General features: G+C 34.9%; 1 protein-coding gene across 9 annotated transcripts; it reads left to right on the plus strand.

Annotated features, from left to right (window-relative positions):
- Nucleotides 1–954: 954 nt before the first annotated feature.
- sh3glb1b (SH3-domain GRB2-like endophilin B1b) lies at nt 955–21218 on the plus strand. 9 transcript variants are annotated; one of them, XR_012385363.1, is made up of 11 exons: nt 977–1306; nt 3233–3374; nt 4513–4641; nt 8255–8388; nt 8497–8589; nt 12018–12104; nt 15930–15953; nt 16228–16317; nt 18389–18613; nt 18707–18929; nt 20805–21217. XR_012385363.1 is itself a non-coding variant. In XM_073912721.1 (11 exons), exons 5-11 carry the CDS (start codon nt 8576–8578, stop codon nt 20910–20912), a joined length of 642 nt encoding a protein of 213 aa, XP_073768822.1. In that variant the 5' UTR covers nt 977–1306; nt 3233–3374; nt 4513–4641; nt 8255–8388; nt 8497–8575; the 3' UTR covers nt 20913–21217. The 9 variants fall into 9 exon arrangements, 4 of the variants coding, with proteins under 4 accessions (NP_001243545.1, XP_073768822.1, XP_005163364.1 ...); XR_012385371.1 differs by having other exon boundaries at nt 12018–12049; XR_012385367.1 differs by having other exon boundaries at nt 12018–12049; nt 18389–18489.
- The last annotated feature ends 666 nt before the right edge of the window (nt 21219–21884 follow it).

The raw sequence follows: 21884 nt of genomic DNA on the forward strand, positions 1-21884 counted from the left end.
TACAATAATTTATCTTTATAACTTGACATGATACTAGACTTCAGCTTCTCAACAGTCAGAAGTAGTCATTGTCTGATTCTTTTTTATAATGCCATACAATTTTAATAGGACACTGATCTGAACTGCAGGTGTCAGTTAAACACATTCACTTTGTAGGAAATCACACTGCTGTAACACATGCTGAATAATACTGGATCTAAAACACTTCCAGACAGTGAAAAATGTCATGTTGGCAGTAATGTCTCTGTACTCTCCTAATAAATGTGTCAATAAAACTACATACCAGACATTCTTGCAAAATTCAGAATTAACTACTCTGTAACCCATGCAGAATTAACACTTTCATCTTGATTTGATAACAACTTACAAAACAGCTAACTTTTTTGTAATTAGGGACACCTCAAATGATGCTTGTGGCATTACATTTACATTTAGCTGACCCTTATCCAAAGCGACTTATAAAAAAGAGGGAGACAGAATCACTTCAAATCATCAGTGAGTTGCAATAATGCTATTGCGAGTATTTATTAAATTTATTTCCTCCGAGCAACCGGTGATTTGCTAACAATGACTGTACTAAAGGTGGTCTGTCAAGCCCACTCACCATTTACATTAAAAATACAACGTTACGCCAGCAGGTGGCGACAAATAACTATATTTATACTTATTACTTGATAATTCTTCAAATATTATTTATCTTGACCTTAAATATTAAATCTATTGGCTTTATCTATATTTTCCCAGTTGCTTTTTTATTTCAATAATTGTTTATATATGATGATGAATCCTTACTTAGTTAGCTAAAAATGTCAAATACTTCGTTAACGTTCATCCTCTCACTTTTAGTCGTCTATTAAAATAAAAAAGGAGAATTCCCCTGCCTTTACTGTGATATTTCCTTATCAAACTGCTGTCTACAGTAACGTTAAGTAGGCTGCACACGTTTGAGACGCACTGAGTTTGTCCTTCCTCTTCTCACTCGGCAACAGCTGCTGCCCTGTTAGCAGCCAGCTACCACCACAACAACCACATCGGACAGCCTTAGCAAAAACTTTATTTTTTAAATATTTATCTTCACAGTAGCGTTTTTTACATGGACTACACGTTTATTACGACAAAGCGAGCTGTATTCATAAGCGTTTTGGCACGACAGAGAGAGGCTACGGCAGGCTAATCTGTCTAGCTTTGCTAACAGGCTTTAGATCAGAACGTTTGAAACATTGCTGTATTCATAAACACAGACATGGAGTTCAATGTTAGACGACTAGCAGCGGACGCGGGCACTTTCCTCAGTCGTGCTGTGCAGGTAATAATGTATTTAAATGACTTATATTCAAGGAATATTCAAGGTGAGGCGTTTAGACTCGTATCATTTGTTTTTAAAACAGGTTTGTTATTGTAACTGAAGGGAAAGTTCAGACACACATTGGTTCTGTCATCGTTTAGTCACAATCAAATCTGTATGACAGACATATGTAGTACAAAAGTAGATTGTTAGACTGTTACATTTTCCCTTAAAATGAAAGTTAATGGTGACTAAGACTAACATCTTATTGCCCAACATTTCGTTTGTCACATAACTGAAATTCGTGTGGGTGGTGACAGCAATTGTGTAAGGATCTATCTTTTGGCAAATCAAATTTCCATGGCACTATAATTGCTGATTTTTAAAATGTATTATTGTGATATCTTTATAAACAAAAAATAGAAGGAAAAGATCCATACATTTAAGACTTAATAATAATTGTAATGGACACAAATAATGTATATACTGTATATATTACTCTGATAAATTATGTCTTTTCTGAAGACTAAAAAGATTTTTTTCTGGTTTAGCAAAAAAAGGTTCTCTCTCTCTCTCTCTCTCTCTCTCTCTCTCTCTCTCTCTCTCTCTCTCTCTCTCTCTCTCTCTCTATATATATATATATATATATATATATATATATATATATATATATATATATAATCTATTGGCTTTATATTTTCCCAGTTGCTTTTTTATTTCAATAATTGTTTATATATGATGATGAATCCTTACTTAGTTAGCTAAAAGTGTCAAATACTTCGTTAACGTTCATCCTATATATATATATATATATATATATATATATATATATATATATATATATATATATATATATATATATATATATATATATATATATATATATTTATATATATATATATATATATATATATATATATATATATATATTATTATTATTATTATTCATTTATTTATATTTTTTTAAAAAGAGAGAAACAATCACTGAATAATTCACATTACTTTAAAGTGGCCACATGTTATAACAATATTGTACATTTATCATTAACACAATATATTGTATTATTAAATACCAGCACATGTGTTTTTGTCAGCTATGGAAATTAACCATGGTAGTAACCAGCCATAGGTTTTTGTTGGATTATAGTAGGCATACTTATATAGTACCATTTATAGTAGGCATGGGACGATACCCGTTTTCAAGGTATACCACGTTTTGAAAAAGTCAAGGTTTCAAAACCAGCAAAAACATATGCTTTACGTTCCCACAGTATAAGATTTTTGTTTCTTTGTTTTTTTACATTTTGCTTTAAGTTTTTTTAGAATCAGCAGTATCTTCAGCAGAAAGGATTTTAAATTGTAAAGAAATTTGTGTTTTAAAAACCAATAAAGACAGCAGAGGTCAGTGATTCATTTTAATTATTTAGCCTGACATGGTTGCGGTTTTTAAATATTTTAAATATTTCTCAAAATAAAATATATAGTGTGAAAAAGTTTTTTTTTTTTTTTTTTTTTTTTTTTTTTTACCAAGACATTTAAAAACAATATATTTTAGAGCAGTAATTGTATGATATTTTTATCCAAGGTTACCATGCTGTCAGAATCTTATACCGGTCAATGCCTGATATATAGTCACAGTTTTACTGCAAATGTTAACTTATAGCTAAACTAATTGTTTGTGTATCAAACAGTACTTGGTTGTTTTGTTTTGCTTTTCATTTGTACTTATTATTCTGTTCTTATAGTTGTTTGCTTTAAAACTTATCTTTAATAGTATTTGTAAAGATAGTATTAATATAGACGGTGGAAAATGTTAAATGTTGATGGGAAATGCCTCATAGGTCAGCAGGTCTAGGTTTTGGTTTTGAGACCAGCGTTGTAATCTGTGAACTGTACAGTAAGATGTACACTATAAAGCTAAAATATATCATATGTTGGAACTCTCAGTTCACAGAGGAGAAATTCGGGCAGGCAGAGAAGACTGAGCTGGATGCCCATCTGGAGATGCTGCTGAGTCGGGCAGAATCCACCAAACACTGGACAGAGAAGATCATGAAGCAGACAGAAGTTGTGCTACAGCCAAATCCTAGTAAGAAGACATTCGTGATATTGACCTGAATCTTTATGTTAGTGCAATCGCAGCCATTGGAATCTTTTGGGCTCAAAACTTCCATTAATTTTTAAAGTTAAAATCAGCTCGTTTTGCTTGCCAACTGATATTTTCTTAAATTATTCTACTTTTTAAGTATAGTCGTGAACACACTGGTTTGTAGTGCAAGTAGATTGACCGTTTTCTGCTGTTTATTATTCCTTGTCATTTCTTTGATAGAAAGCTGAATTGGAAGTTCTAAAACAAATCGCAAAAACGATCACAGAATAAGCTCGATACAAAAAGGTAGTTAAGCAGTTCTGTAAGTCTGTAAACTCATTTTGCATTTCAGCAGAGCGCAAGTGAACTCAGGATTACACCTGGTGAAATCATGTTAGTATTTGCGGTAAACCTTGTGGTGAGAGTAGCGTGTTAAGTTCCCCATCTGTTCCTTACAATGGGATTAAGACCCAGCCATAATGATAAATACTTTTAGCCTTCCTTTTCAAGTATTAGCACACGGTGTTAGCAATTCCAGAGAAATCAACAACTGATCAAACCTTCAATACACTGTGAATGTCAAATGCTTAAAGGGATAGTTCTTCAAAAAGCTTACATTTACTCAAGTTTATGAGTTACTTTCTTATGTTGAACACAAAAGAAGATATTTTGAAAAATGATGGATACTAGCCAATGACTTCCATAGTAGGAAAAGCGAATACTATGATTACATGTTTTCAGCTTTTTCAAAATATCTGCTTTTGTCTTCAACAAAAGAAACTTGAACCACTTGGGAGTAAGTAAATAAACATTTTTGTGTGAACTGTCCCTTTAAAAGTGTTAAAGTGCTGCAGGAAGTCTAAACAATGTAGCTCATATCATTAAACTTCCATCTTAGATTTTTTTTTTCAGATAAGACTTAAAAATATTTTAGGTTTTTTTTTTTAGTTGCATAGAGGTTTCTTTCTTTTCCCAAATGCCTCGTGTTGAGGCATTTCCTTTACAGTCATCCAGAGCCGCATTGTGAGATATTTTTGCTCTTAAGCAGCAGTAATGTTTGCTAGGCCTGCCTTAAGAGGATGCATGTGGTCTCATCTGACTCTTGCTGGTCTTAATCGAATTTGTCTGATGTGAGTAGATGTCCGGGTGGAGGAGTTCCTTTACGAAATACTGGACAAAAAAGTCCCAACACGTGCCAACAATCACGAGATGCTGGGGCAGTGCATGATTGATTCGGGCCACGAGTTTGGACCTGGAACAGCATATGGTAAGCTCATTACATGATCCCGTCCCACTGGACCCTTACTATGGGAGCTGGTGTTTGGGATATTGATATAAACACTTTAATGAAATTATTGTGATGTCACCAAAAGCTGGCACGTGTCTTTATAAGCACCTTTTAATGATGACTGAACAGCCCAGTAGTTCTGGGTAAACTCTAGATGGGATACAGCTGCGGATACGAACATCAATATAGCAGAATTTGTGAAACACTGTACAATAGGGATGTCTGCATCAATACTGAAATATCAATACCTCCAATACCCGATCTTTATACTCTACATACACAAAAGTATATATACCAATTATTGTTGTTGTTATTAATAATTTAATAATTAATATGACAAATTTTCCACTATTTGATTTATGTGATTATTATATATTATTTTCTATTTTAATAAAATAGGCCTGCAAGTATACAAAATTCAGTAATGACATAATATGAAGTACAAAACAAGTTCAAACAGGCTGCTAAAATCATTTGCAATACTTCCTAAATTATATCTCTAAAATAAATACTTCAAATAGGATTTTACCTTTAAAATGTCTCTTTAAAACTTTAGCTGACCATAAATCCCAATGATGGTTGGATATCTTTAAAATCCATGCTTCTAAAATAAAAAAAAAGTGATCTTTTGATTTACAAAATTATTTTATCTTATAATGTTATTTTATTTTAATTTGTTTTGCATCAGATATATTATCTGATGAAAGCCAGTGCCAATATTTCATTGCTCATATTATTAGGCCACTGTTGTTTTCATAAAAGGGGCAAAGTAAGCCTTCATTAAAAAAGTTTGCTTTCTAACCAGTTCAGTTAGATTTACTGTAATACATAACCGAGTGTATTTTCTTGATACATACTCCGCAACTGGGGCAGGGTTTTTTTTTTTTTTTTTTGAGTCCAGCTGTAACTGACGGCAGGGACTGCACTTGTGAGTCCATTCAGGATTATTCTGCCTATCCCAGCTTCTGTTACTATATGTACAAGACAAGTTAATCAATGATGAGTACTGTTTGTATTTTAGTTTTTGTTCTACGATGAGCTTGGTTAGCCCACCTTTCAATGGATGGTTCTCACGGTAGTGCCGAAATAAGTCACTGTCCTGGAAAAACTGATTACATTTATGAATGACGAAAACTAAACTATTCAATATTCTGATTGGGCTACAGCCACTCCAAGTCCCAGTTTAGCACCAGCATCACTGTTTTTGAACAGCAGTGAACCAAAAGGAATCTTTCAAAATTTAGACATGCAAAAGCATAATGCCAATAAAGCCAATCAAGGACCCCCTACTTCTGTGGGCGCTGGGTTTCAGCCCCACCTAGCCTTTATGTCAATCCAGTCCTGCACACAGTCCAGTCAGTTAGTCCAGTCACAACAATGGTAGAGTGACAGCACATGTGAAGCTAGTTCAGCTCCTCAAACAGCCAAGACATGGTTTTAAATGTTTTGCCATTTCCTGATTGGTTTACTGTTTTAACACTAATATTTTCTCTCTTTTTTTGACACCAGTTTATATTTAATTGTATTTTCTTTTTGTTTTTTTCTGCTGTTTTCTGAGCTCAGCTATCTTATAAATGAGGCTGCTACCTCAGTATACTTCCAAGTTTAAAATAAATAAAATAAAAATTTAGTTTTGAGGCTATGATTTGAAATACACTACTTTTTTTATTAGACACATACGGTGTTTTTGCACAAAGTATTGTTATTTTATCAGTGTCATCAATACCAGACTGGATTTTTGAGTTTGGAAAGAAAATCTGTGGTATCAAACATCACTACTGCACAACAATAATTCATATTTTTTCCATCATTGTTAGGGTTGGGGTAGGGCTACACATTAACAAAATACAATTTTGGGGTAATTTAATAAATAATATAAGCACAATTCTTTAACGTCAGGCAAAAGCTGTATCCCTTCTAGCAACAACTGTAGTTTGTAAAGTGTTGCTTATTGTTTTTAGACCAAAGCAAATTTTGAAATGGCACAAAAAATATTTTTAAAAGTATATTTGTTTTGGTAATCAATGTGCTTTTTAGCAAGATTTTTTAATGCTAAAGTTATGCAACTAATATTATCATGTTTTTGTTCTTATGTCCAGTTATGCATTTAAGTTTATAGCCCAAAGATGAAAAGAGATAAAACAATAAATGCGTAATACAGCTTTATTAGTTTTTTTTTTCACCATAAATTACTGTTTGTTGTCCATAAATACCATGATTTGCAGAAGAAGTCCTAGTACTTTACATTCAATGTCACAATAGTTTATATACCAGAGATGTTTGTCAGGCAATTTTAGAAGAAGAGTAATTTGATTATCTATTTAAAGACTCTGATTAAGGATAAAAGTTTAGCCTCCAAATACAAAGACACAGTCATTTTAAATGATTTTAAAAAGTATCATTCAGACCACTTGGTTTTACCCATTTGTGAGCAAGAAGATTTTAATCATTTTAAATATGCACCCAAACTGGTCAGTCCTACGATGCACTAATATATTTGTCACACAAAAATACATTGAGTCAAAATGACTGGTTTTCCTTTATGCCAAAAATCATTAGGATATTAAGTAAAGATGATGTTCTATGTAGACGTTTTGTAAATTTTCTATCATAAAAAAAAAAAAAAAAACAGTTTGAGCTTCTTTTAACTAACTTTAAAGGTGATTTTAAAGTATTTCTATTTTTAAAATGAACCCTTGGGTTCCAGATTTTAAAGTAGTTCAGCCAAACATTTTCTTATTCTAACAATTCTAACAGATTTATACATCTCTTTTTTTTATTGTGATACAGTGTCACATTCTCCATATTGAAATTTATCATAAGCACATTTATAAGCATTTAATACGTACACGTCATAATATTATACAATTTTTTTACATAAATGTATCCTATGGTGAATAACAATGGAAGAGTATTTCATCCATATTGTGACAGTATTAATATTCCTATATATAGTTTTTCCTTTCAGAAAACTTTTCTCTGGATTCACAAAACAGTTTACATCAGCTTTGATAGTTAAACGTGTTTTAATGAATTTGAGTGCTCACTTATTCTTAATAAGCATGACCCTTACCTATAAGAACTACCTACATTACATGTCCAAGAACTTGACTATTTGAATATCCTGGTCCAGCATCCTGGAATATTCCGGATATTTAAGGTTTGGCTGCAGTATAGTTTATGAATTGGAAAGATAAAAAGGCTATATACCTAACAATAGTCTTTTCAATAATTTAAAAAATAGTCCGCTAAAGATTTTTACAGCTTCAAAATGTTGGGCTCTCTTCTGAAAATGTCCAGCTGGTAGCGCTTGAAAAAATATGTAGTAGCTTTAGGACAGAGGATCAGATCTGCTTTACAATTGATTGGCACAAAAAAAAGTTCCATTAATGTTTCATAATTGAGGCCTAATATTTTTGTGAAACCTGAGATTAGTTTTCTTTGTAGGAATCAAAAACTCATATATTAATTTATAAATAATATCTAAATACTCTTTGTAAGCACCTTATTCTGTAACAATAAATGTTGACAACTGTTCTTGATTAATGTGTGGGCTGAGATTAATATGCTCTCTTCCTGTGCTGTGCTGCAGGTAGTGCTCTTATTAAATGCGGGGAGACGGAAAAGCTGTTAGGCAGTGCAGAGAAAGAGTTCATTCACAGCTCTGCCATCAACTTCCTCACTCCTTTTAGGAACTTCATTGAGGGAGATTTTAAAACCATATTGGTGAGCATGCATTTTAATTCATTATATTATATTATATTATATTATATTATATTATATTATATTATATTATATTTTTAAACTGTTGTATTGATGTTTTTGTCTTCACAGAAAGAACGGAAACTGCTTCAGAATAAGCGTCTAGATTTGGATGCAGCTAAAAACAGAATGAAGAAGGCTAGAGTGGCTGATGCTCGCTCTGCAGTAAGTGTTTCACACACACACAAATGCATACACATACATGCAAAAGTCAGCTGTTTTACTTTACAGTAATATTTCCAGCTCAAGGTCAGACACTGCAGGCCAAAAGTGTTTTTTTGTTTTTTTCTTCTTCTTATTTTGGGCTTTTTGTCTTCTTTTTTGTTTGTTCTTTACAGTTAGATGGAAAGAAAGCATCTTTTAAGTGTTTCCTTAATTACCTCTTATCAATTTGGGTCTGTAGATTTTAATGACATATACCAGACTTTAGAAAAATATATTTTAATATGCATACAGTCATGCCCAAAATTGATGGCACCCCTGAAATTTAGATTGTTTTCTCACAGAAAAGAATTGCATTAACACATGTTTGCTATACACGTTTATTGCCTTTGTGTGTATTGGAACAAAACAAAATAGGGAGGACAAAGAGCTAATTTGACAATGTCACACAAAACTCCAAAAACGGGCTGTACAACAAGCCTTTTTTAAAACTGTGGATAAAAAAGATTGTTTCAAGTATGTGGTGACAACAATTTTGGTCATGACTGTATTATCAGGCCTGTAGCCAGGCAGGGTTCGGGTGGTTAAAGAGACCCACGCCCTTCTAACAAAGTCCAGAATTTGGCCCCTTTGAGTTAATTTGTCCCATTTTTGACAGTATACCATCATAAATTTTGAAAATAACCAATTGAAGGAGGCTTTAAGAAGAATAAACAATAAAATAACCAATAAAAGAAGGCTTTTATTATTTAAATGGGCAAATTCTGGCAGAGGAAATTTACTGGCCAGTTTGTTATTTGTGTATAGGTTACAGTTTTAATTGTTATTTATGATGGGTGATAATAAATTAGCATTTAATAAGTATTTTTATGAAATTTCTAAAATTCTAATTCCATTACAATATATATATATATATATATATAAAACTGTAATAACTTACAAAATAAATGCACCTTTGTAAATTAAAACATTTTTGTAAACAAAAAATAGTATGTTAAGCACTTTGACAAAAATGTAGGAAGTACACATCATCTCTAGGACCAGTCATCCAGAGACATGGATTCTCCTACCACTGCTATGCTGATGATACCCAGCTATACCTCTCTTTTCATCCTGATGACCCCTCGGTTCCAGCTCGCATCTCAGCCTGCCTGTTGGATATTTCACACTGGATGAAAGATCATCATCTTCAGCTGAACCTCGCAAAAACGGAAATGCTTGTAGTTTCTGCCAACTCGACTCTACACCATAACTTTTCAATCCAGATGGACGGGGCAACCATTACTGCATCCAAAATGGTGAAAAGCCTTGGAGTAACGATTGATGACCAACTAAACTTCTCTGACCACATCTCTAGAACTGCTCGATCGTGCAGATTCACACTCTATAACATCAGAAAGATCCGACCCTTCTTACCTGAACATGCAGCTCCTTGTTCAAGCTCTTGTTCTCTCCAAACTGGATTACTGTAACTCTCTACTAGCTGGGCTTCCAGCTAACTCTATCAAGCCTCTTCAACTGCTCCAGAATGCAGCAGCACGAGTGGTCTTCAATGAACCTAAACGAGCACATGTCACTCCGCTGCTAGTCCGTTTGCACTGGCTGTCAGTTGCTGCTCGCATCAAATTCAAAGCTCTGATGTTTGCCTACAAAGTTACCTCTGGCCTTGCTCCTTCTTATCTGCTCTCGCTTCTGCAGATCTATGTGCCCTCCAGAAACTTGCGTTCTGTGAATGAACGTCGCCTCGTGGTTCCATCCCAAAGGGGGAAGAAATCACTTTCGCGAACGCTCACGCTCAATCTGCCCAGTTGGTGGAATGAACTCCCTAACTGCATCAGAACAGCAGAGTCACTCGCTACTTTCAAGAAACAATTAAAAACTCAACTATTTAGTCTCCACTACACTTCCTAATCTGTAATTGCCTCTCTGAATATCACACTAACTGTACCAAAAAAAAAAAAAAAAAAAAAAAAAATACTACTAATACTTCCCTTCTTAGACTTTACAGACCTGAAACTTGCTTATAGCACTTATTCATTGTTGCTCTTGGTTGTGTAAATTGCTTCCTTGTCCTCATTTGTAAGTCGCTTTGGATAAAAGCGTCTGCTAAATGACTAAATGTAAATGTAAATGTATTTTTGTTGCATCAAAAACTGTGGTAATGATAACCATCCGGCAAGCTAATTAGTGCTTAAAGGGTCAGGAAACACCAAAACACATTTTTTGAGATGTTGACAGTCATATTTATGTCCCACGCTGCTAAAACACAATTAGGACACATATATTTCATTAAAAAAGTAAAAATTGGTGGGTTTTGTGTTCCAGTTTGAAAAGAAATGTTGACGGTACATCACAGCGATTAGAATCTTTGTGTAAACTCTAGCGTGAAGACAGTATGTCTATACCGGTGGGTACAACATGACATCTTTGAGTTTCTATCATTAATTCAAGAGATTGACTTGGTTCGAACCAAATCAGCGCGCTCTATTGCGTATGAGGTGCAATTTAATTAATATGCATGATAGCTTCAAAGACTGTTTTTACCTGTTACAATGTTCAGACGGCAGAGAGACACTACATTATGTTGCCAACTGAAATTAAAACAAGTGGAAGAAAAAGAATTGGTTAGAGAAATGGGTTGTCAGTGTTGCATTTATAAATGTGCCACAATGAAGGTTTTGTTTTCAATTCCTAGCTCTGAGAGCGCAGCTGGACTCACGTGTGGATTACAGTGGTTTGCTAACATGCGACAAAAATATATTTGTAAGGAACAATTTTACCCAAGAGCCTTTTCGCATCTGGAAAAGGTGAAATCTGGGGGGTTTCATGGCCCTTTAAAATGTCACTAAATGCAATATTTAAACTTCGAATAACTGCAAATAGTTTCAGTTTTTGAGAAAAAAAGAACCACCCCTTTTAATAAGCTGGCTACAGGCCTTTTTTCCAGATGATCACAGTATTTTTTTTTTTATTATGCAGTGTTATGAAAACCCTTTGACTTTATTGTCCAAACCAATGTTCAGACATTTGTGCTAGAAATGTATACATTTAATTTAAAACTGCCTTATTTGCATGTTTACACAAAGTAATTGTAATCTTAATGTAATCAATTGACTGGAGAACTATGATGACAACTATTAGTTATTTGCTTTACCCCATTCACCTCCACTTTCCTGCCTTAATCATACATTCAGTTCTACATTTTGTTCAAGTGAGTTTATGGAATTTAGGCCCAATTAATCCTTTATTCATCTGTCCTCCAGCTAGCTGCTATTTCTCTGATACTCTTTCAGTGTTGTTTATCTAACAGAGATGATGCTTGTGTGAAATGTGTGTGAGTCTGTGTGTGTCTGGATCTCTAACCTCTCTGATTTCCCCCAGTTCTCTCTCATTCTGTGTCTCTCTGTCTGCTTGCCTGCCTCCGCCTGAAGGAGCTGAACTGCAGTCCTCCGCTGGGAGAGGAGTATGTGGCTCACTTTTCTTACATGCTCAGCTTCTTGCATGTCAGGTGGCTAAAGGTTTGTCTGCTGTGTCGAATACAACACCTGCCCTCTGTTGCCCTTTATAAAGAGTCCACCATTTCACATTCAGACCCACATTCAGTTAAACGCATGCTTGTATTGTACTGCTGTCTAATTGAGAAGAAGCATGTGTTTGTGTTCATTCATAGCTGCTAGGTGGATAAGTGTGCCATCCTAATTTGTGAGAATTGAACTTTGAGGGCAACAGAATGCAGTTTCTGTGTTTGGTCTTGTTTTATGGGAAAGTATGCTGTACAGGTTTATGTGGTTTACAGGGACACAGAGTTATATAATGACATGGGTATGACCTAGTAGCATTCTTGTGTCTCTGTAATCGAAAACGCTTAAAAGACATGCTTAACGACATCCTTTGACATTCAAATTCTACCACAGATTTCGTGTGAGGGTTGAGTTAAGGGTTTGGTTAGGGCCAGATAATAACAAATATGTACAGTTTAAAATACATTACACCTATGGGGTGTTCCTGTAAACTACTGTATGTATACAAGTGTCTGTGTGTGTATGGAGTATCAACTAATGCAGAGTTAAGATTGCGTGATTTTAGCCCCGATTCGATCATGCAAGTAACAATCACACTGAGGGAACTGTCAAAGACGCGATCTGAGAGAATCGCCGATGAGTCGTGATTCAAAGCCATGCTGTGTGAAATGTGTTTTGATTGAAAACTGCATTGGTGATAACGGACAGCCAATGAGAGAGCAGCATCCACTAGTATGAATATCTGTAGACCAGTGAGAGGTTGGCGGAGAAAAAACACTTATTTTCAGTCTATTTGGACCCAAGATCTGTTTTGGACCCCGTATCTGTTTGACGCGTCATATTAGCAATACTACAACAAGCTCAAAAAAAAAAAACTTGAGAAGATATTATTCCCTTTAAAAGTCAGGTTAGCAAAATAAGTATGTTTCAACCTCACTAAATGCTTTCTTGTCATTCTGTAGTTAATAACAAAAGATATACTATGTGACCTTGTGTTGTTTCCATGTCACTTCTCGCGTGTGTTTGGATGTGAGATGAAGTTTGTGGATTATGTTGTCGGTGATTCTCATATTGTAAAGTCATGCAGTGTGAAACCTCATTGCTGATCCATTATACAGTGTAAATACAGCACTGACAGATTGTCATGCAGTGTGAAAACATCTGTAAGACGACTACTTTGAAAATGGTCTCGGCATAAGTGAATGATTAGTTTTAAAGATTCAAATATCAATTATAATTTAATGTTACAGTATGTTTTTTTATTAGCCATGGGTTAATGTAGATAAAAGTAAATCTTAAAATGTTTTAATTGCTTAGACATTTTAGGGGCCAAGCACCACAGGTGCGTAGGCACCTATTGTTTTCATTAGCGCTCTTATTATTATTATCATTCTGCTTCTGTTTCTTCTTCCGCCGCATTTGAATGGCAGCCCATATAACCGTATGCGTAAAAGTTGTATAATTTATCACAATAAAAATAGAGGGCAGTCTTAACATAAACTAGAGCAAACATGAAGTGTCTAACTCAAACTCTCTAGCACCACCATATGTCCGAAGTTTCACTTATGCTTATCGATATAACTTTTGAACCATATGGGCTACAATCAAAATTCTTTTTTCCTCTGATTTTTTTGGCTCAAGACGATTCAAATGAACCCTATGATGTCATTTTCACCAAAATTCAATCACATGCTCTACAGACCATGTTGAACAAAAGTAATATAATTCAAGTTGATTGGACCAACTGTTTTCATTTAACTAACCAATACATCTAATGTAGAGCTTGCAAAAAAGGGCTTAAGGCGATATCTCTGTAACACAATGACATATTCAAACCAAATGTGAATGAGGTTATCTGCAGGGTTCCGGTGCACTGCCCCCTAGTGGTCCGGAGATACAAAAATTGCTTTTCTCTCAACCGTTTGTATATAAAAATGGTTTCTTTACATCTGGCTAAACTTGCGAAGTTCGACGATGTCTGATTTTCCAGGGTGAGCCATTTTGTCTGTCGGCTATTACATACTTCAAATGTATTCAAAAACGTATTGTTTCACTTTGACTGATGCTCCTTACTAACCTTGTTGCTTTTGACCACTGGACTACTTTACTCATTCTGACTCTGGACTGCTTTGCTCATTCTGCCTATGAAGTGCTTGGTCCCTTAATTGCTGCTTGCAGCTTTATTTGTGTTTATTATTATTATGATCTAGTTAGCATTAGCAGTAAAATTGTTTTCATTTCATAATTAAAAATGAATGAAAATTAAAGATATATAAAAAATAAAAGTAATACAAAACACAATTACTAAAACTTTATTAAAATACAAACTTAAAAAAGTAATTCAAAAACTGCTTAGAGATGCTAAAATAACACTTTACTATCAGTCAATATTTAATATGAATGCTCATTTAGAGCAGGGGTTCCCCAACTTTTCAGCCTGTGACCCTCAAAATAGCAATGCCAGTGACTCGCGACCCCCACATTTCTTGGAGGTGGTTATAAATATACAATCTTTGTCCACATTACAAGAGGCTTATATAGACACATGCATATTGACAACACAAATAAGTGCAACAGTCTAACATCCATATCTTTTATAGCTGTTTATTAATTTATTAACCTCACCTAAAGAGACTGGTGGGCACAATGTTTTCAGTGCAAGTCTATTCTTAGTTTGATTTTGGAGACCGCCACTTAAAGATCATTCTCATTGTTCAGTCGTGGCCTGTATTTATTTTTATTGTATTTGATTGCCATAAAGGTGTCAAAGTTTAACCTGGTGCTTTAAAATCAATCTGTTGCAGCTATTGCCGTATTGTTAATCCAACGCAAACACACCAATCCCATGAAAAAAAAAATTGAAAGGCTGATGGCTTTTCATTTGCATGCTGTTGTTTTTTATGTAACTATTGACTACTATTTTTATCTTTGTGGGTTAAATATGGTAATTTTAAGTTTATAACATTTATTTGACTTTTGTAAATTACCAAGGGACCCCTCGTCATTGTCCAGTGACCCCCACTCTGGGAACCACTGATTTAGAGTACATTTGCTGTCATCCAATGCTAATCTTTAATGTATTATAAACACGGAACATTAATTTTATACTGAACTACCCACATTTGCTCATAGCTTCTGAAATATTCATAACATTTGTAGACAAAATACTGTAATTTTGCATTTTTATCATTTTATATCAGTTTCTAGTATCAACATTATTATGATACGTGATTATAGGCATACTGATGAAATAGTTCAGTGTTCATTAAATTAGATTCTAAGTTAGAAAGATGGATACTTTAGTGCAAATACAAACTGGGCTTTCAGTATTCTGCCCAACAAAGGCCAAATGCAGTATCTACAGACACTGAAACCGAACACAATGCCTTTATAGATTTTACATCAGCTTAGATTTTTAGTGACAGCAATTTTGACATTAAATCAACAGACTTAGTCACTAGACAGATTGACCATGCTTGTTTTAGGCTTTAACTCAATTTTGACCAAATTCTTAGTTACTGGGCTTTGCCTTTGTACTTGGGCGGTATTTGTGTTTGTGCATGTGCTCTCACACCTGTTGTGTTTGACGGTCATGTGTCATTCAAATCTCTTGGTTGCGTGATTCACATTTTTCATCATAGACGGTATAAGCTAGCTGTTTTTGGTTCCTCCGTTCAGTGAATGAGCCTGTACAGTACATGAATGCTGACGCCATTCTCCTGCGTAAGGACTTGAGATGGTAGTGAACGTTGTCAGTAGTGATCAGTTTGTATGGTATAAGTTGATCTGACCGGTTTCTTACTGTTTTCGAATGCTGGCCAGCTGTGGACTGAGGAGGTGAAGCAGGTGAGTCCATCTGTCGATCAAACCACTTATTCTGAGATCAGAAATACACGTATATCTTTGTGTGCTAGTGCAGTCTGATATAAACTCACCCGGCCACGTGAATGAGGAGCTGCTTTGACATGCAGTTTCTGCTTATGTCCAGCAGAGGGGGCTGCAGAGTTGTTTATGTTTTTCACCTTTATTTTGCAGCTCAAGCAAAACCTACATGTGATGTCTTGTACTGTTGATGTGGATCAGTCAGTTATTTCTTTTTGTGTGTTTGTGTTTCCCTCAGGCAGAGACGGAACTAAGGATAGCACAGAGTGAGTTTGACCGGCAGGCCGAGATCACCAGGCTTTTGCTGGAGGGCATCAGCAGCACTCATGTACGCTCACACAGCTCTTCTGAAAATCAGTGTTTACTGCAGCATATGTAGCACACCACCAAAAACAAATGATGCTTCACTAAAGTGAACAGGATGGTTAACAAAAAAGCAACATGATGGCATCGTTTGCTCACCCTCATTTTATCCAATCATAGATGAGTTTTGCTGTAATCACAATATCTAGTAATTAGCATAATGTTGAGATTACAACAGATGATATTCTGCTCAGAGCTGTACATCTACTTGGGAGTTGTGCATTTATACAGTATTGCAACAATATGAAGGCCTAAGACAAAGTACTTAACTCGAAATAATTATTAAGTAATTATGCAATGAATCTTGTAATTATGACATGGTATAAAAAATATATTTATAATCTCCTGTTTCTTTCAATACAGTGGACAGAATGATATTTGTTATGGTTAGGATATTATAGACAGTAAGGGTGAGCAAATGGTGATTGTATTTTCTGTAAAGGTCAGGAGTGTTCTGTAATGTGGTTTACAGGTGTAAAGGTCATGTCCTGGCTGAAAACAAGTCCTTCGTACAAAGAAAAACAGTTTAAGGCTTTCATAGACATTTTAGTCATCAACAAGTCGGGGTGAGATGTCAGTTATTGAGTAATGTTAAATATTTTTAATAACTTTAAATAACATGAAGTGAAATCTAATAATAAAAAAAATCTATAAAAATCTATAAAATTTCCAGTGAAGGATTTCTCTGTTTACAATAGGTAATAAATACAACTACAGACATAAAAAAATAAACTTTGCTTTAATGAAAACAGCAAATGCAACTATAAATATTTACTAAATTAAGTTCTTCAACTTCAGTAGTTTCTTAGTGAGTAAAACAACACTTTACTGTTATTCAATATTTAATATTAATGCTTCATTTGATAAACTTTGCCCTCAGAATGCTAACATTTTAAACGATCCATAAATGAACAAGCACACTATAAAACTTAATGCTCAGTGCTATTAATGTGCAGTAAAAATGTAAATCCTAAGAACTCATTGGTAACTCTTTATTTGGATGGTCCATTTGAGTATTAGTAGACTGTCTGCTTAATATCTGTTGATACTGCTCCTTCAACAGACATTTAACTGACTATGAGAAACTTTGCAAGTACATGTCAACTTACACTAACCCTAACCTAACAATCTACTTATAATCTAATAGGAATTGGAAGTCTTTTAAACAAATTAGTCGTTTATGTATTAATTATCCTTTTAATTATTAATTATTTAAATTAGCCTTTGAATTAGATTATTCTTTCATTGTCTATTCAGCTTAGTCCAGGGATGTCAAACTGAATTCATGGAGATCCGCAGCCCTGCACATTTTAATTCCAACCATAATTAAACACACCTGATCAAACTAATTGAGTCCTTCAGGCTTGTTTGAAATCTACAGGTAAGTGTGTTGAAGCAGGGTTGAAACTAAACTATGCAGGGCTGCGGCCCTCCAGGAATTGAGTTTGACATCCCTGGCTTAGTCCCTTTATTAATCTGGGGTCACCACAGCAGAATGAACCGAAAACTTATCCAGCATATGTTTTGTGCAGCGGATGCCCTTCCAGTGGCAACCCATTTGAGCTGGTCAGTTGGCAGAAATGCCAACTGACCAGCTTGAACCAGCGACCCTCTTCCTGTGAGGTGAACATGCTACCTACTGCGCCACTGCGTTGCCTGAATTAGTCATTTAAATTAATCAGTCAGAATGGGCGTTTTTTATTTAGTTTAATAAATTATTCTTATGAGCCTGTTATGTTGCTAAATAAGTCGAAATGGTCATGAATAATTCTGTTAATAATTGTAATCAATAATTAATATGTGTCAATCAATAGTTAACACTTCAAACCCTCTTTTCAATAAAACCAGTCAATCAATGAACCGATCCAAAGACTGAATTGTTGTCTTGATTCATGACTCCTAATGAATCTTTTACCTTAATGAATTTGTCAGTTAGGATCCAAACACTTTAAATGCTATAGGAACGTAATATTTAGTTGTTTTCGTATGCATGTGGGAAGCACTGATGTATGTTTGATATGTTCTCCTCTGCTCAGGCCCATCACTTGCGGTGTCTGAATGATTTTGTGGACGCTCAGGCTGCGTATTACGCCCAGTGTTACCAGTATACAGTCAATCTGCAGAAACAGCTGGGCAGGTTGGCACCCTCATATCTTTATGCATTTTGTTGTGATATCAATGTTTTTTCTGTACTCCAATTCCTCTGTTTTATACTAAATGCATCCGGAATCATCTGTTCTCTCAAACAGTCAAACTGCAATGTAAGCTTTTTTGTAATCTTCAAGAAGCAAACGTACATGGATGTATTCCCACAGTTAAGCCAGCAGTACTAACTCTTACTATATCTCCTCCAGTTTTCCATCCACGTTCTCTAACAACAATCAGCCGTCTGGCAGCTCGTCCGCCAGTGTGTGCGTACCCACAGCACCACCAGCTGCGTCTCTGCCCGCTCCTCCACCCAGCCAGGCTTCACCTGCTCTCAATGAGCTGCGCAGCTCCTCCGGCACCCGAAAGGCCCGTGTGCTGTATGACTATGACGCCGCCAGCAGCACGGAGCTCTCTCTACTGGCAGACGAGGTGCGCCTTCATCAGCCCACATTTCACATTTATGGCATACCTAACGGCACACGAGGCAATAAACACATGTAAAGTGCACAATATAAGTGTTCATGCATCATGTCATATCACTCAGCTCTCACTATATTTCTGGAGGGAAAGGATGCCAGTAAATATAAAAAAAAGGCATCTGCAAATTTATAGTTTGATATTAATTCCTGCTTGTGTTTTTATATACTTTAAACTTTATCGTATATGAAAACTCAACTATATAATAAGTAATTATACTTAACAAACGAGACCAGCAATGGCGTGTGTAGAGTTGTATTGTGAAGCTTTAACGGTTGAAGCTTCACGATACATCTCTAAATGCACCTCTGCTGCTCTCTTTTGTTGAGTATCATTAGAATTTAGTATAAACTTCATCCACAACACAACAGGAATCTTTAATAATGAATCAGAATACTCAATTTAACGGTTAACCGTAAAATATATTACCAAACTGCCAAATAGTATCTGTCTGATATATATATACAGTATATATATATATTTTTTTTTTGTACGGTATATTGGTCCAAAATATATTGCGATAAATGATCTTGTTGTCATTTTATTACACCATGTTATGCCACTCATTATATAATGCCAGAATGCAAGTGCACTTTTTCAAAGAACACATCATATTTTATTCTTAAGAATATTTAATTAAATTATAGTCATTTTAACAATTAAATATGGAAATGTGAAAACCTATATACTAAACAAATAAATAATAATGATAAAGTGCAGGGTAAAAAAAATAGAAAAAAAGTAACAATTTCAGTCAACACAGGCTCATTCTAAAAACGTAGTCCCGTGGACGTTTCTGGAGACCGCAAATTATGTACCGATACAGAGCAGTATGACGCCATTCCTTTTGGCGCTTAACAGCTGACCGCTTACCTCCGTGTGCAGGGCTTTCCTGCCACAACCAGTTTGTCCAGTTAGCTTGTCGTGAAAAAGCGCACACAGTAGCCTCTCGCGGATTCGCGAAAACAAAAACTGCAAAAACACATACCTCCCGGGACGTATTTCGTGGTCTCTAGTAACGTCCACAGGACTACATTTTCAAAATGAGCCTGGGTTGATTTCAGTTGTTAGACACCCACATGATAATATACTATAGTCATTTATAGTAAATCCTACAGTGTTTTTTAATCATACTGAGACTGACAATTCAGTAGAGATAGAGAGTTTGTGCAATCGGCTAAAATGTTGTCTTAAAATTAACTTGGTGAAACCTGCAGAAATCCTGGAATAAAGGGACTTAGTAAAAGAAAAATGATTATAATGTGGTTTGAAATATACAAACATTTAGTTAAAGTCAGTGTACTATAATTCTTTGGGTTTTATTTTAATGCTTTTATTTTTATTTTAATGCTTTTATTTAATTTTATTACATTACAAAAAAAGGCCAAAATGACTTCATCAGGCATTCTAGTGTTAAGGGTGTGATACGGATTTACCATAAGTTTATTCTAGTCACACAGATTGGCCAGCTGTCCAACAGGGAATCTGCTTGGTTTGATGGTGACTGCAGACTGTGTTATTTGTCACACAGTCAATACAGGCATATTGGTAAACATGAGCAAAGAAACCTGGGAAAATTCATCTGAATCTCATTTTTATCCTTCATTCGAACACCTCAGAAAAAAAATGTAATGCTACTGAACAAAAATTGAAATAAAATGCAAATTAATAGCTTGCTGAACTTAGTAATTTATGAAAATGAAAATTTTGAATATCTTCTCATGCACAAAACTGCATTTGTACATGGATTAACAGTGAAAAGAAGAAAGCAACTTCTGTGTGAACGGCTTTAAAATATGTATATCTGTGTGATTATTTCCCTGTCAGGTGATCACGGTGAGCAGTGTGCCGGGGATGGACTCTGATTGGCTGATGGGGCAAAGAGGAAATCAGAAAGGCAAAGTGCCAATTACCTACTTGGAGCTGCTCAACTGAAATCAGCAAAACCTGTGAAAACAAATTGACACTGCAGGTGTGTGTTTGACTAGAATAACACTCCATGATGTGATCAGAGAAAGATTTTAATGTAGCGCAGAGCAATATATCAGTCTTCTACACTGCCATGTGAACGTCCTCTCCTGCCATTCAGGAGGCGTCACAGTAGCCTTACAGCAAAGAAAAACTCCACCATCGCCAACTATTCAGCAGATTTATGTGCCAATGGATTTATTTTTTACTGCTAAACTAATTGATTTTGCTATAATGTGGTTTGATGCTTTATTAAATATTATATGAACACATGGTGCTGTTCTGGTCCTTTTAAGCATAAATGAATAATCAAAGCCGCTTTTTAATAGAAACAAATGCAAATGTATGAATGTACATTATGATTTTGTCTTGTTTTAAGGTTGCCGAACAAGCAGTGAACACTGATGCTGATTTTAAGATGCTCCATAGAAACAGTAAACGCAGGTGTTTGAATCTGTCACTAGGGGGCGGTATTTTCATTTTTTTCATTCAACTAAATAGGGAAACTCATGAAATGGTAATAATAAACGTTTACAAAGCGATTTAATACTTTCGAAAGTCACGATTGCAATATATATGTCCATGCCTAATATCCGATGGTCAGAAAGTGATTCATTTTATTTAATATAAATTGTTAAAATTTTGGTATTTGTTATGCAGCAAGCCCAGAGATTGTTGTGTACACTATGATTTTATATAAAATGAACTTTAATGTGTGATAGGAATAAAACGTGATCATAAATGAATAATTTCTCCACTCAAATGAATGGCGGCTTGGACCCGGAAACAGATTTACATACGTCACAAACACGTCACCACTTAACAAGTGGATAGAGCACACTGAGCAGTTCTAATTAAGTCATAACATAACAGAGTTTTTTTGTATTATAGTAATATGCTCCAATTTTTGCACACACACACATCTGGGAATTGCTAAAA

Source organism: Danio rerio, chromosome 2 (genome assembly GCF_049306965.1).
Source record: "Danio rerio strain Tuebingen ecotype United States chromosome 2, GRCz12tu, whole genome shotgun sequence".
Taxonomy (NCBI): domain Eukaryota; kingdom Metazoa; phylum Chordata; class Actinopteri; order Cypriniformes; family Danionidae; genus Danio; species Danio rerio.